At 46.0% G+C, this 13544-nt stretch overlaps 1 protein-coding gene across 2 annotated transcripts in view; it reads left to right on the forward strand.

The window, feature by feature from the left end:
* The first annotated feature begins 1364 nt into the window (after positions 1 to 1364).
* The window catches only part of RAPGEF4 (Rap guanine nucleotide exchange factor 4), a 180949-nt gene continuing 168769 nt past the window's right edge, over positions 1365 to 13544 (forward strand). For both annotated transcript variants that reach the window (XM_083407107.1, XM_083407108.1), the window contains exon 1: positions 1365 to 1843. In XM_083407107.1, the coding sequence (XP_083263233.1) occupies positions 1779 to 1843 (65 nt within the window). In that variant the 5' untranslated portion in view covers positions 1365 to 1778. The remainder of the gene's footprint in view (positions 1844 to 13544) is intronic.

Genomic DNA, 13544 nt, shown 5'->3' on the forward strand with positions numbered 1-13544 from the left:
AGGCGCCTTACAAGACAAGGAACTTGAAGAGCAGGCAGGGCCCACTGAGTTCCAGGTTCTCTGAATTGATACCTGAATTGATACCTGAATTGATACCTGAAGGCATGTCAGAGGAGGAGGTGGTGCCATCCCCCAATCCTTGAGAGTGCTGGTGCCAGAAGCTCGGGGTCCAGGCCGAAGAGAGATGAAAAGTATCTAGGGACCCCAGAGTCAGTACGCTACCTATGAGTAGGGGGTTTACAGGTGTATAAGCAATTACTGATACTCCTTCACTGCCAGCAGCTGTGGTTAGGCTGCAGTTGAGAAGGCCAGAGTATATATAAGGCCTCTTTCCCAAGTCTTCCTGTTATTGGAAGCATCCCAGGGATCTGGTTAGTTGCTGCTTTCTGTGTTGTACCTTGCGAGATAAACCTTGGACTGTTTGTGGACATAGCATTGGAATCATGATGTGTCTTAAATGGACGCTTGGTTTGGACATGGTTTGTATGGTGAGAGGCAGGGCTTTTCTTCAGCCAGAACTCACTAGAACCCAGTTCTGGCACCTCTCAGGTGGGCGCCATTGCCATTATAAGAGAAGCAATGATTCTTCAACATCAGTTTCGTTGGAATGGTCATGTTGTGTGGATGCCCGGTTATCGTCTTCCAAAGCTGCTCTATTCCGAACTCAAAAATGGAACGCGTAATGCTGGTGGTCAACAAAGGAGGTTTAAAGACACTCTCAAGGCAAATCTTTAAAAATGGAGTATAAACACAGAGAACTGGGAAAAACTGGCCTGCAAGTACTCCAGTTGGAGAACAGCCTTTACCAAAGGTGCTGTGGGCTTTGAAGACGCTTGAACTCAGGATGAAAGGGAGAAATGTGCTAAGAGGAAGGCATGTTTGGCAACCCCTCACCGTGATCAACTCTTGCCTGGAAACCAATGTCTCCACCGTGGAAGGAAGTGGGAGTCCAGAATTGGCTTCCACAGTTACGGACTCGCTGTTAAGACCGTGTTCATGGAAGACAATCTTACTCAGCTTTGAGGGATTGCCAAAGAAGAAAACGGGAGGCGCTCATGAAAAGTTTCGGCACCTTTTTCTAGAAAAATAACACATCCCCTGCAGGCCAAGGGGAGACCACCAGAGTGCGGCACTTTGGAGTCCTAGAGGGTTTGGCGGTAGGGAGAGAAATGCAATAGTGGGTGTGGGGTGCTTTTCCTCAGGAATGATATGCACCAAGAGCTTCCATTCTTTTATTTTGGAGGCAGGTGGCAGCGGCCTTGCCTCCAGCTGTAGTGATATTATCATTACAGCTAAGGGCCAGGAGAGGAAGGCCCGGCCCGGTGGGTTAAGATAGGTGAGGCGCCCCTCTTCCTCCTCCCTCCCAAGCGTCGCCAGCCTCTGCGCCAAGCAGCGTAGAGCCGAGGCCCCTCTTCTTCTTCATTGCCGAGGCTGACTTCAGGGGTTTATATTTAGCCCATTGTGTCCAAAGGGAGACTGCAGCGCTCGCAGACCCGCCGCACGAGCCCAGGGAAGGGGGAGAAGGCGGGCGCCTAGGTGACAGAGACGGACGAGCCAGGTGGCGCTGCTTGCCGACTGCGCAGCGACGGGGCGACGCGGGGAGGCGGCTGCAGGCGGGAGCCCCTCCAGGCTGCGGGCAGGGAGGCGCTGAAGGTGCCGGCCAGGAAGCGCCAAGGAGCAGCAGGCAGGCAGGCAGCGGGGAGGAAGGGAGCCGAGCCGAGCAGCCACCCACCGCAGCGGCGGCAGCATCAGTAGCCGCCTGGGTGCCCTGGGAAAAGATGGTCGCTGCTCACACTTCCCATTCTTCCTCCTCCACCGAGTGGATCGCTTGCCTGGATAAAAGGTACCACCGGCGCCTTTGTGGGGTTTTTTTGGGGGGGGGGTGAGGCAATGGGGTGCACCCTCCTGACTGGGTGTCGTCCCCCTCTCCCCCTCTTATCCATTCGTTACAGTTGTGGCCTATATAGGAATACATTCAACCCACCAAGCAGCTGGGTGGGAATATCGAAATCCCTGCGCGGGAAGAGGGAGGGGTAGTGGGTTTGCAGGGGACCCCCGTGTTTGTAAGCGGGGGGGGGGAGCGCTTTCTCCACACGGGTGTATTATCGTGTGTCTCCGGCGAGGTGAGAACAAGTCCCGAGGGGCCACGCGTTTTGCATAGGGGCCGCCTGGGATATAATGCACGTGCCCGAGGAAAAGGAAACGAAAGGGTTGTTCCCCCCACTCCCCAAGCACCCCATAGGAGCTTCTGGGTCCGCCTCGTGTCTTTCCCGGCTTCCCGCTGCTGCTGGTTCCTGTGAGGGCTCTTGCTGCAAGGCCTGTGCATTTAGGCATTGCTAGCAAGGGAGAAACGGAGAGATCAATAATGCATCTGTGCGTGAGCACCTACCTTGGAGATGGGTCACAAGACTTTGGGTGGGTGGGGTGGTTTCCCAGAAGGCATCTTAGTGTAAGATATGATCACTGTGTCCATCTATATTTATTTAGCATCTTCTGCAGCGTGACATATATATATATATATATATATATATATACACACACACACACACACACAGTGGTACCTCAGGTTACAGACACTTCAGGTTACAGACTCTGCTAACCCAGAAATAATACCTCAGGTTAAGAACCTTGCTTCAGGATGAGAACAGAAATTGTGCAGCCGTGGCAGCGGGAGGCCCCACTAGCTAAAGTGGTGCTTCAGGTTAAGAACAGTTTCAGGTTAAGAACGGACCTCCAGAACGAATTAAGTTCTTAAGCTGAGGTACCAATGTCACACTGCAGAAGTTGCTCAATCTCTCTCTCTCTCTCTTTATCCGCTAACTTTTCCAGAATGATGTTTCAGTTGTGGGATGGTACTAGTGTATAAAAAAGAGGGGTATAGTGAGGACATAGGCCATTGCATTATGCCTGGTCAGATTGTCCAGGGATGTCTAATCTGACTGGCAGAGAGATTCTCTGGAGTTTCAGGCAGATTGACCCTGTGGGTTAGGGGGGAATGCTGTCCTTGGGAAGCCCTAAAAAGGTGATATTCATGTATAACCTGACTCCATAGTCTTAATTTGTTGGTGTGGGTTGATTTTATTGTGTGGCTTGATTTCGTAGGAAAGCGAAGATGCAGTGGTGAGATGGACTTAGCTGGCCTTTCCGCCCCTGAAATGAGATGGTTCTGTATGAACTTGGACTCCCTGCTGTATCTATGTAGTGTGTTATACTGCTATACTATATACACATACCCTTTGTGGTATATTCCAAAAATGATTCAGTCAAACAAGGAGGCCACTTGGCATCTCATATGCTTGAAGACCATGCACCAAGCTGCATGCATGCAGCTGCTCACAACATGGATCCTATTGCTCACCACGGTGGATTTCACCAACCCATCGCAATCCACAACAACTGTGGTTAGTGAGGTGGAATCGGCAGATTGGTGTGGTGTGAGGAGTTATGCAGGAGAGTCATGTCGCCAAGGCCCACCTGCAACCATTCTCGGTTTTCAAGCAGACATGGCAGGGTCACTTGTTCGAGATGACTGGCCCTCTGGCTTAGAGCAGGGGGTTCCCAAACACTAGCCCATGGGCCGCTGCTTCATTCAGGTAGTTCAGTGTGTCTGTTAATTTGTGGCTGAAGTCAAGAGATGGGGCACATCCATCATATTAAATATATTGATTTGTAATTGTATATTTTTCGCTGCTTTTATTCCTTACGCAGTTTTATGACAAATGCATGTTATACAATAAAATGAAACCTGTAAGATATGAAAGGAATAAAAAGACCGCGTTGAAAGGACTGCATCTAGCACTGCACATTGCAATTACTACAACAGGTGTAAAAATCTGCCAAGACCTGCAGCAATTTGCAAGTGGTCCATGGTGGTGGTGGGAGTTCTTGTACCGCTGACTTAAAGGCCATAGTGCAGATGAGAATACCGGTACCTTTATTACTGCGCCCACTGATACAAGTATGCCAACTCTCCCCTTGTTACTTCCATTTTCTCTCGGGATTTGAATTCCCATTTTAAAAAATCCCGTGAGTTAACATCTCCTCTTACCTGACTACATTCCTGGAGATTTATCCTTCACATGAAAGTGAAAGATCTCTGTACCTCATGTCAGTAAAAGCCAAGTTGGTAACAGAATGACACTCATCACTTCATTCTCTTCCCCACCTTAAAGTTTCTTAAATGATTTCTTCATCATCATGGGCCACAAATGTGATTGTTCCCGGATTCTGTCAGGCAGGGTAATTTCACTTTGGATCTGATTTTTGGTTTGGCAATAAACGATACGTTGTTAGTCACTGTTCATTAACACTGATTGATGGGTGAAAAGAGAGTAGTAAAGCAATTTTTTTTCTTAAAGCACCTGAATTATTCTTGGGGATTGGATATGGCAAAAAAAGGACTAGTGTGATCTCATCCTATCACCCGGCAATCACATGATAGGCATCTTGCAGTGTGCACCATTCACGACCTTAGCTGATCATACTGATTATAAAATTGATTTCAGTAGGTTATAGCTCTTCAGCTGTTTCCCTAAATTTATTGTTGAGCGTTTTTCAGGTAAATGGTGCATATTTATTCGGGAGTATGGCTTTCACTGAGCATGGCTGCATGCACACCAAGTCTTTGCTTCCCCTAAAGTATCCTGGGAAGTATAGTTTTTGAAGGTGCTGGGAATTGGCTCTTTGAGGGAATAAACTGCAGTTCCCAGTATTCTTTGAAAGAAGCCATGTGCTCTGCTCTAAATGCGCTTTGAGTGTATGGTGTGTATGCAGCCTTCAAAGCCCATTTAGAGCACATTGCTTCTTTCAGTGCATGGTGTTCATGCAGCCTTCTGTGGGGCTTACTCCCAGGTAAGTGCGTATACTGTGTGTGGCATTAAGAGTTAAGGCCCTGTGCAGCGTATGGGATTGCAGCCCACAGAGTCGTGCCTCATACTGTACAGATCTGAAAATACCAGACAGGGAGAAATAATGTGAGACAAGGCTGTGGTGTGAGGAAGGCCTATGATAATAGCAACATCACAGAAGCTAAGCTGGTATGAGTCTGATGAAGACCTCCTTGGGAGTTCTGCATGAGTGCTGTTGAAGAAAGGCAGCTTATCAAAGAAATTGCTTTCCAGGCTAAACAGCACAGCTGTTATTTTTGGCTGACAGTAACTTGCTTATAACCACACCTAATTTAGCCCTGTTTGGTACCCAAAGAACGGGTACCTTTCCACCCAGCCCTTCATGTCTCAAAGAGGGAGGCTGCTAGGTTGTAAACTCTCTTGCCTCCAGAGTGGTGGGCAAACATCTGTCTTGTAGGAACTGCTTTGTATTTTACTAGAACCCTGAGGTATGCCTGTCAAAGCCATATTCAAAATGGTGGCACAGTGAGCAAAGCTGATGGGCTACTGCAGTGTTCACCAACCTTGGGCCTCCAGCTGTTTTTGGATAGGAGCCTGGATAGCTCAGTTGGTTAGACCATGGTGCTGATAACACCAAGGTTGCAGGTTTGATCCCTGTATGGACCAGCTGCATATTCCTGCATTGCAGGGGGTTGGACTAGATGATCCTCAGGGTCCCTTCCAACTCTACAGTTCTATGATTCTACAACTCCCATCATCCCTCGCTAGCAAGACCAGTGGTCAAGGATGATGGGAATTGTAGTCCAAAAACAGCTGGAGGCCCAAGGTTGGGGAACACTGGGCTACTGCATCCCAATTGAAATAAATAAAAGCCGCCTCAGAAGATCTCAAAACCAGGGCAGGCTTGGACCCAAGCCATGGGCAGGCATGGACCCAAGCCATGTAGGGCTTTGTAGCTCATAACCAGCACTTTGAATTGAGCCTGGAAACTGACAAGTGGAGCAGTTACAACAAGGAGTTTGCGTTCCTCTTGTAACTGGCTCTGGTCAGCAATCTGACTGCAGGATCTTGGACCTGCTGAATTGGCCCAACACTTTGTAAAAGTAGCCCCATGTAGCTCATCTTACTGTCATCCAAATGGGATGAAACTAAAGCTGTTCACATATTTGGACCCTAAGTTGTTTAGGGCTATAAAGCACCGGGACAAATTGGGCCTGGAAATAAATAAGCAGTCGGTGTAACTCTTCAATGTGTAATATGGCTCCATTTCCCCACACCGGATTTGTTGTAGCTGAATTCTTCAGCAGTCGTATTTGAGGGCAGCACCACATCTAATGCATTGCAGCTCTTGTGCAAGAGCCTCTGGTTGGTTATGTGCACCTGAGGCTGATTCCCTCATCCCTTGAAGAAGGCATGGTCTGATCCTAGGAGCCATGACCCTAACAGACCAGAATTGAAATCTCTTTAAACCAGAGTTGAAGACTGGAGATATGTGAGCCCACCAGGTATTCCCAGCTTGCTAGGCTATGGTTTTACTAAGCTAGGAACTTTGTGTCCAAAAGTAGTGAGGTACTCTTGTGTCTCAGTACTCTTACTAATTCAATGCTTAGAAGATCAAAGTTAAGAGCACAGCATCCCCTCATTGCAAAGTAAGTCTTCCAGACTTCTTGCTGTGGTCTAAAAAAGAACGGCCACATTTACATCTTTGTTTTATAGAATTTCAGATGATGCATGTTCCAAATGAACGATGATGTTCAAAGATCACACCATATACAGTTCCATACAATGAAGTATATATTAATTCTTAGGCTCTCTTTGCAGTTTTCAGAACCTGCAGTGCCTTTGCCAGCTCTTGTGCTTGCCTACAGGAGCTGATCACAGAAGAAACCATGTAATGCCACTGTCCTGGTGTGTCAAGAATGTTATGATCCTTGCTTGGCTTTTCGTGAATTATTTAAAGATTGAGGGTTGCTTTGAGGACACAGTGAACTGAGCTAGTCCTTTGCGGTGTGACCTTTGTTTGAGTGTACCTTTTGAAAATGAATATATAGGTACAGCATTAACAATAAAACAAACAGAAGGTGCATGCAAAATGCATGTGATTATGTGCAGGCTCTATGTGCTTTTCAAGGAGGAAAAAGGTAGCCAGAGCAACAAATGTGTTTGCTTGTGGGGAAGCTTCAGAGGTTTTCCAGGTGCTAGGTGAAGTCCTCAAGGATGCCATTGCAACGATTGGCATCATGCTGACAACTCCAAGACTTGAGGAATGGTAATGCTGGACAGGATTGTTGCCAATCTGTATTATTTGCCTGATTATTATTATTATTTGCCTGGTGTAGGAATGTGGGTGGCACTGTGGTCTAAACCACTGAGCCTCTTGGGCTTGCCAATCAGAAGGTTGGCAGTTCAAATCCCTGCGACGGAGTGCGCTCCCATTGCTCGGTCCCAGCTCCTGCCCACCTAGCAGTTTGAAAGCACACCAGTGTGAATAGATAAATAGGTACCACTGCGGTGGGAAGGTACACGGTGTTTCCATGCTCTCTGGTTTCCGTCACGGTGTTCCATTGCGCTGGGAGCGGTTTAGTCCTGCTGGCCACATGACCCGGAAAGCTGTCTATGGACAAATTCCGGCTCCCTCGGCCTGAGAGCGAGATGAGTTCTGCAATCCCATAGTCACCTTTGATTGGACTTAACCGTCCAGGGGTCCTTTACCTTTACCTACTTGCCTGATAATAAGTAAGAGCAGATCAAACCAGGCTGCACCAAGTCTTAATTAAGCAGATTTAATTGAACAGATTTAATGAAAACCTGACACACATTCGTTGTATTTGCAACTGGGTGCGCCAATCACACTCCTCCTGCCTTGCAGGTTAGATTTGGGAGTTTTGCTTTTCAAATTAAAAATGGTTAGACAAATGGTTAGCAGATCTTCCAATAGAGAACATGAGGCACTTGGCCATTGGTTGCTTTGTCTTAACTCTTGGTATGTTGCTTAGTAGTGATAAATTCTTTTCGTTGTCCTAATATTGCACTTGAGAAAAAAGAAAGATCATCATTATTAATTATTTTAAAAAGGATACAGGCTGATGCTTCCCCGATCCACAAAAATCCTGACTAATCCCAATGAAGATTTATTATTTATAAAAAAATACTGATATACCACAGTATTATGAAAATATATCACAGCATGTTTGCAACAATATAGAAACGTAAAGCTAGACAATAACACTAAAAAATGTTTAAAACAAGGCCACAGCAAAAAAATAAATTAAAAACAAATATCGATAGACTATTGTGGGTGATGCTCACTTAATCGCCTGCATAGGCCTTGGTGGAATAGAAAAGTTTTTAGTAGGCGTTAAAAATTTGGCACAGAAGGCACCCACTGAATCTTTATTGGCAAAGTATTCCACGAGACTAGACTGATGACGCTAACGACTGATGACGCAGGAATTCTAACACCAGTGACATTCAGAACAACTTGGGTTCAGCCAATCCCTGAGGTATCCTGGCCCCAAATTGTTCAGGACTTTGTGACTCCTTACAAAGTACAGTGGTGCCTCGCAAGACGGAAAACCCGCTAGACGAAAGGGTTTTCCGTTTTGGAGGTGCTTCGCAAAACGAATTTGCTATGGGCTTGCTTCGCAAGACGAAAGTGTCTTGCGAGTTCCTGTGGGGGTTCCCCCCCCCCTTTCCCCCAGGCCGCTAAGCTGCTTAACAGCTGATCCGCTAAGCCGCTTATCAGCTGATCCGCTAAGCCGCTAAGCCGCTAATGGGCTTGCTTCGCAAGACGAAAAAAACCGCAAGACGAAGAGACTCGCGGAACGGATTCTTTTCGTCTTGCGAGGCACCACTGTATTTGTAAAACAACAAATGGCAAACGATAGTCTGAAGAGGCAAGGCAAGGTAACAGGGTGACCAAATGTGGACAGTGGCTTTGTAGGAAGCCCTTGAGCCCATGACTGGTGCGTTTAAAAATGGTGGGGAGGGGGAGAGATCCAGAGTTAGACATTACTGCAGTATTCTGAGCATGTAGCAAGAAAAAGCCATAGTTGTGCTGGGGCTTGGAAGTCTTCAGAGAGACTCAGCAGCCTAGCACAACCACGAGGCTGTCTTCCCCCACTTGCCTGCAGCAGCCTCAGAGGAAAGCCTTTGCGTTATTGCATCACTGAGCTTCCAGGATTCTCTGAGCATCTTAGCCAAACGGCAAGCCTTAGCATTCCTGTCTGGAACTGAATTTTTAAGCTCGGCTACAGAGGCACTCTGAGTGGCTCAGCATTCTAGTGCCAAAATGAATGGCAGGTTTCCTTTTCTGGCTTGCACCTCAAGGACGGACACTATCCCTGTTGATGCGTGAGGCGTCCATAATAATAATAATAATAATAATAATAATAATTTATTATTTGTACCCCGCCCATCTGGCTGGGTTTCCCCAGCCACTCTGGGCGGCTTCCAACAAAGATGAAAAATACACTGAAAAATGTCACATATTAAAAACTTCCCTGAACAGGGCTGCCTTCAGATGTCTTCTGAATGTCAGGTAGTTGTTTATCAGAGCGCCACTGAAATGAAGCACAACCAATCCTAATGTCCATTTCCTCAGTTCCCACGTTGTGAAGGAAGTCTGGGGGTTGTTTTGTCATGGTTACCAGCGGGCGATGGAGGAATACTTGCCATGAAAGGTCTGGTAAGCAGAATTGTGTACCCTTTGCAGAATAAAATTCTGAGTTTCCCCATTGCAAAACCCCTAGGGAAACCCAACAAAACATTTAGCAGATGCTGACCTAAAATTTATGAATGGGGCTGAAGATACTGTAGTTACTAATCTGGGGCCTACTCTGATCAAACTGAAATACTTGAAGTCCCTTTGATTTCAATCAAAAGGTTAAGTAGGTGTAATAAAGTGTAAAAGCATGCTTACAAGTAATTAATTTGTTGCTGGTTCAATTAGGCTCAGTAAGTTTGTTTTAAGTTATTCCAATTACAGGGGTTTTTTTTTAAGCCCACAAGCTGACTTCTGACACCATTTATAAAAACAGCTTGACCATAAATCAATTTTCTCTCGAGATTTTCAGCCTGCAAGAATTTTTTTTTAAAGGTTTATGAGGTTTCAGCAGAGTAATAATCACTAGATTTGTAGCTAAGTGCTTTCCTGACAAAGTGGTATCTGTCCCACAAAAGCTTATGCCCACAAGTATTTTAAGCATCACAGGACTCTTTAATTTGCTCTTTTTGTTTGGAATCTCTGGATTTTAATTTGATTTCACACTTGAGTTTGTAAGAGAGTCTAAATCAGTGGTCTCCAGCTGTTTTTGGACTAGAGTTTCCATCTTCCCTGACCACTGGTCTTGCTAGCTAGCGATGATGGGAGTTGTCATCCAAAAACAGCTACACACACACAATGAGTGGACTCCCTACCTTTCTACCTGTGTCAGCGTTGACACAATGCTGCAGGTATCCTGACCATAGCTGTCAACTTACAGATTTGAAAATAAGGGACCAGCAGCCAAAATATGGGACCTGCAGCCTCACCTCTTCCAGGCACTCCAGTCTTCCTGTCCTCCTGCAGTCTGGTCAAACTCATGCTGGTAGCTTCGAGAACACTGTCCAACCAACTTTGTAACCAGAGGTTCAACTGAATAGAATCTGAATCACATGCACCACAAGGCCTATGCAGCCTCAACTTAAGATGGCTCCCCGGCCTGGCTTTGCATTGCAAAGTTTGCAGCAGCACATGCAACAAAATGACGTCCAGCATTCAAAAACCCCCTCAGCTTGCATTAACTAGCCACACACAAGGCATGCAAGCTCCACCCCCCAGTCGTTCTTAGACTTCTTATTGGGTGAGCAACACAGCCAAGCAACACAGTTGGAGCCTCCCTGCTCCCTGGCCAGCAGGGAGGGAGGGAGAGGAGCTGCTTCCTTTGAAATTTAAGGGACATCATTTAAGGGACATCTATCAATAAGGGACAGCAGTGGGACATGGCGCTGGAATAAGGGACTGTCCCTTCAACTAAGGGACACTTGACAGCTATGATCCTGACCACATTTCAGAGATACAATAAACATAATTTTTCATGGTGCACTAATGCTTGCTCCTTTTAAGGCAGCTTGCAGTTTGAGCACTGTTCATATACTATAAGCAGATTGCCACCATTGATTGCTTGATGCAGACAAACAGTGATGAAGCCTGAATTTTCTGGTCTGCGAAGAAATAATCAACTGACCGTTTATTATTTAATTAGCAGTTAAATAATTGCCATTACAACTTCCAGCCGTTCTTCTGAAAACTTGGGCAAACCGTTGGCAGTTCAAAAACAGTCAGGCAAAAAGAGTTTCTTTGGTTCAGGCAGACTCTTAAAGAATCTGTGGTGGATCTTAGAGTTCATCTCATACAGTGTCTTTCATGTGCATTGAGTTCTTTTTCAACTAGAGCAGCCCGCACAGGTACACGTTGCAGATTGTTTCTGGGGCCATGCAGTTGCCTTGCTGCTACAACTGATCAAGAGTGGAATTTCTTATCAGAGCCAGAATTCAGTAGCCAAAGAACCTTAACCCATCCATACAGAACCACCCAGAATCTGTCTGTACAGATAGGCTTGTAGGTATTTTATTTATTTAAGACCCCACCTTTTAATTTTACGCACACATACACAATAGGCAGCTTTCAGCAATAAATAATACATATATTAACACCTGAATAGGCAAAAAATCAACATCAGATAAAATCACACATCCCTGGGTGTGTGTTTTTAAAGGCATCAATTATATTTTATTACATTTCAAGATTTCTAGCATACACAGTCAAAACACGATTACATCTTTTTTCTTATTTTTGTTGACTTCCCACCTCATTTGTTGTTTCTCCCCTTCTGCTGCACCCTAGCTTCTAAATCAGCACCCCTGTTTATTAAGAGCATGAACACACACACACACACACACACACACAAACAAACACACAGTCTTAAAACAGAGAAAGGTTTGGCATCAGATTAACATTTCTAGAGTGGGAATTCCACAGCCTGGCACCACTCTGGAAAGGGCCTTATTGATGATTGTCACATGCCTAACTTCTGAGGTTGGGGACATCTGGATATGACCTTAACTGTCAAGTCAAGTTCATGTGAGAGCTGGTGTTCCTTGAGATACCAGGGATGCCGCCAGAGGCAAGGGCTGTAACTCAACAATAGAACCACCTGCTTGGCATGAAGAAGGACTTGGATATCCATTGCCTATGCAAACTGGGTTGGGGCAGACTCTTCACTGAAATGCTGGGGAACAGCTGATAGTCAATGGTATAAGGCAGCTTCCTATGTACTTATGCAAAGCCTCAGAAACCAAAGTGAGAATGAGTAGCGTTGCCATTTGTTAAGACAACAAAGCTTCTGGTCCACTGCAGAGTCCGTACCCCGTTCTCCACCAGCAGAAGTGCTTATACAAGTAAACAAAGCAAACATGCTTTACTTGCATATTCTGTACAGGTCACAGAACCCGGCTCTTTTCTCGAGGCAGCGTTTCAGTCTCCCTGGCCTAATTCTCCAGGAGGGTGCTGGAGGTAGAGAGAAACGTTTATGAAATGGTAGCATAGGGAAGACACCATCATTTCGAAGCTCCTTCCCTGATCAAGGAAGCACGATGATTTGGGCACATCCGAGGCTGCAGGGCTCATCCCCTTGGGGTTTCAAGATGAGAAGGAATTGTTGGGAATGTGTGGGATGTTAGATGTGTGGGATTGTTAGATGTGTGGGATTGTTACATGTGTTTACATTCCAGCACAGATTGTTGGAGTCTCGTGAGCGGAACATCCGCTCTGTATTGCTTTTGTGTTCTCTCCGAGAAGAACGACAAGGAAAGAAGCCATGTTTTCTTTGTCCTGATTTACGTACAATAAATGTAGCCTAGTATCCATGCCTCGAGCCAGATCTGTTGGGTGTTTGCTGAGTAACGTGTGCTCATGCATGCCAGCATGAGTCGCAGGCGCACGTCGGAGGAGGATGAGTGATGGATCTCCGCAGCGGCAAGGCTGAGAAGGGGGACCCTCCAGCTGGGGCCTGTCTATCTGGCTTTCCACCCCCCGGTTCCGACAGGAATGATTAGCAGATTAAAAAAAACAACCGGCACTAGTTTTAGTGTGTTCGTTGAAAACACGTGCTATACTTGTAGGCCCCTTCTGTGAGACTTTGGCACATAATCCCAAAGACTCTTCACATTTTGTGGAGGTTTCCTTAGCTATTGTTTCTGGAAAGCTATTGTGGGGAGGGGTGTAAATTGGCAAAAACAGGGAGGGTAGGGGTGGTGTAGATTCCATCAAGAACGGCCTTCTCCCTTCCATAATAAAATTTGAGCACTGTCCCAAGTACATGCCCCACTGTTTATTGCTTCATTCATCTTTGCTGAACGAGAAGCAACATGTGGCAAGTCATTCAAATCCTTCCTCCTATTGGAATCTGTTATGTACTGAGTTGAATAGGATCCAAAATGCAGCAGTCTGATTGGTCCTAGAACAATAGGATCCAAAATGCAGCAGTCTGATTGGTCCTAGAACAATAGGATTCAGAATGCAACAGTCTTACTGGTCCACAGGAGCCACCCAATCCAGCTCCAGATGGAAGTGAATCCGCAACCTGATTGGCCTACAGGAGAATCCCGGAATTAGCCAATCACGTGGGGCCCATTGTGTAAATAATGTATATAAAG

This window comes from Podarcis tiliguerta (genome assembly GCF_965153285.1).
Source record: "Podarcis tiliguerta genome assembly, chromosome: 1".
NCBI classification, from domain to species: Eukaryota; Metazoa; Chordata; class Lepidosauria; order Squamata; family Lacertidae; genus Podarcis; species Podarcis tiliguerta.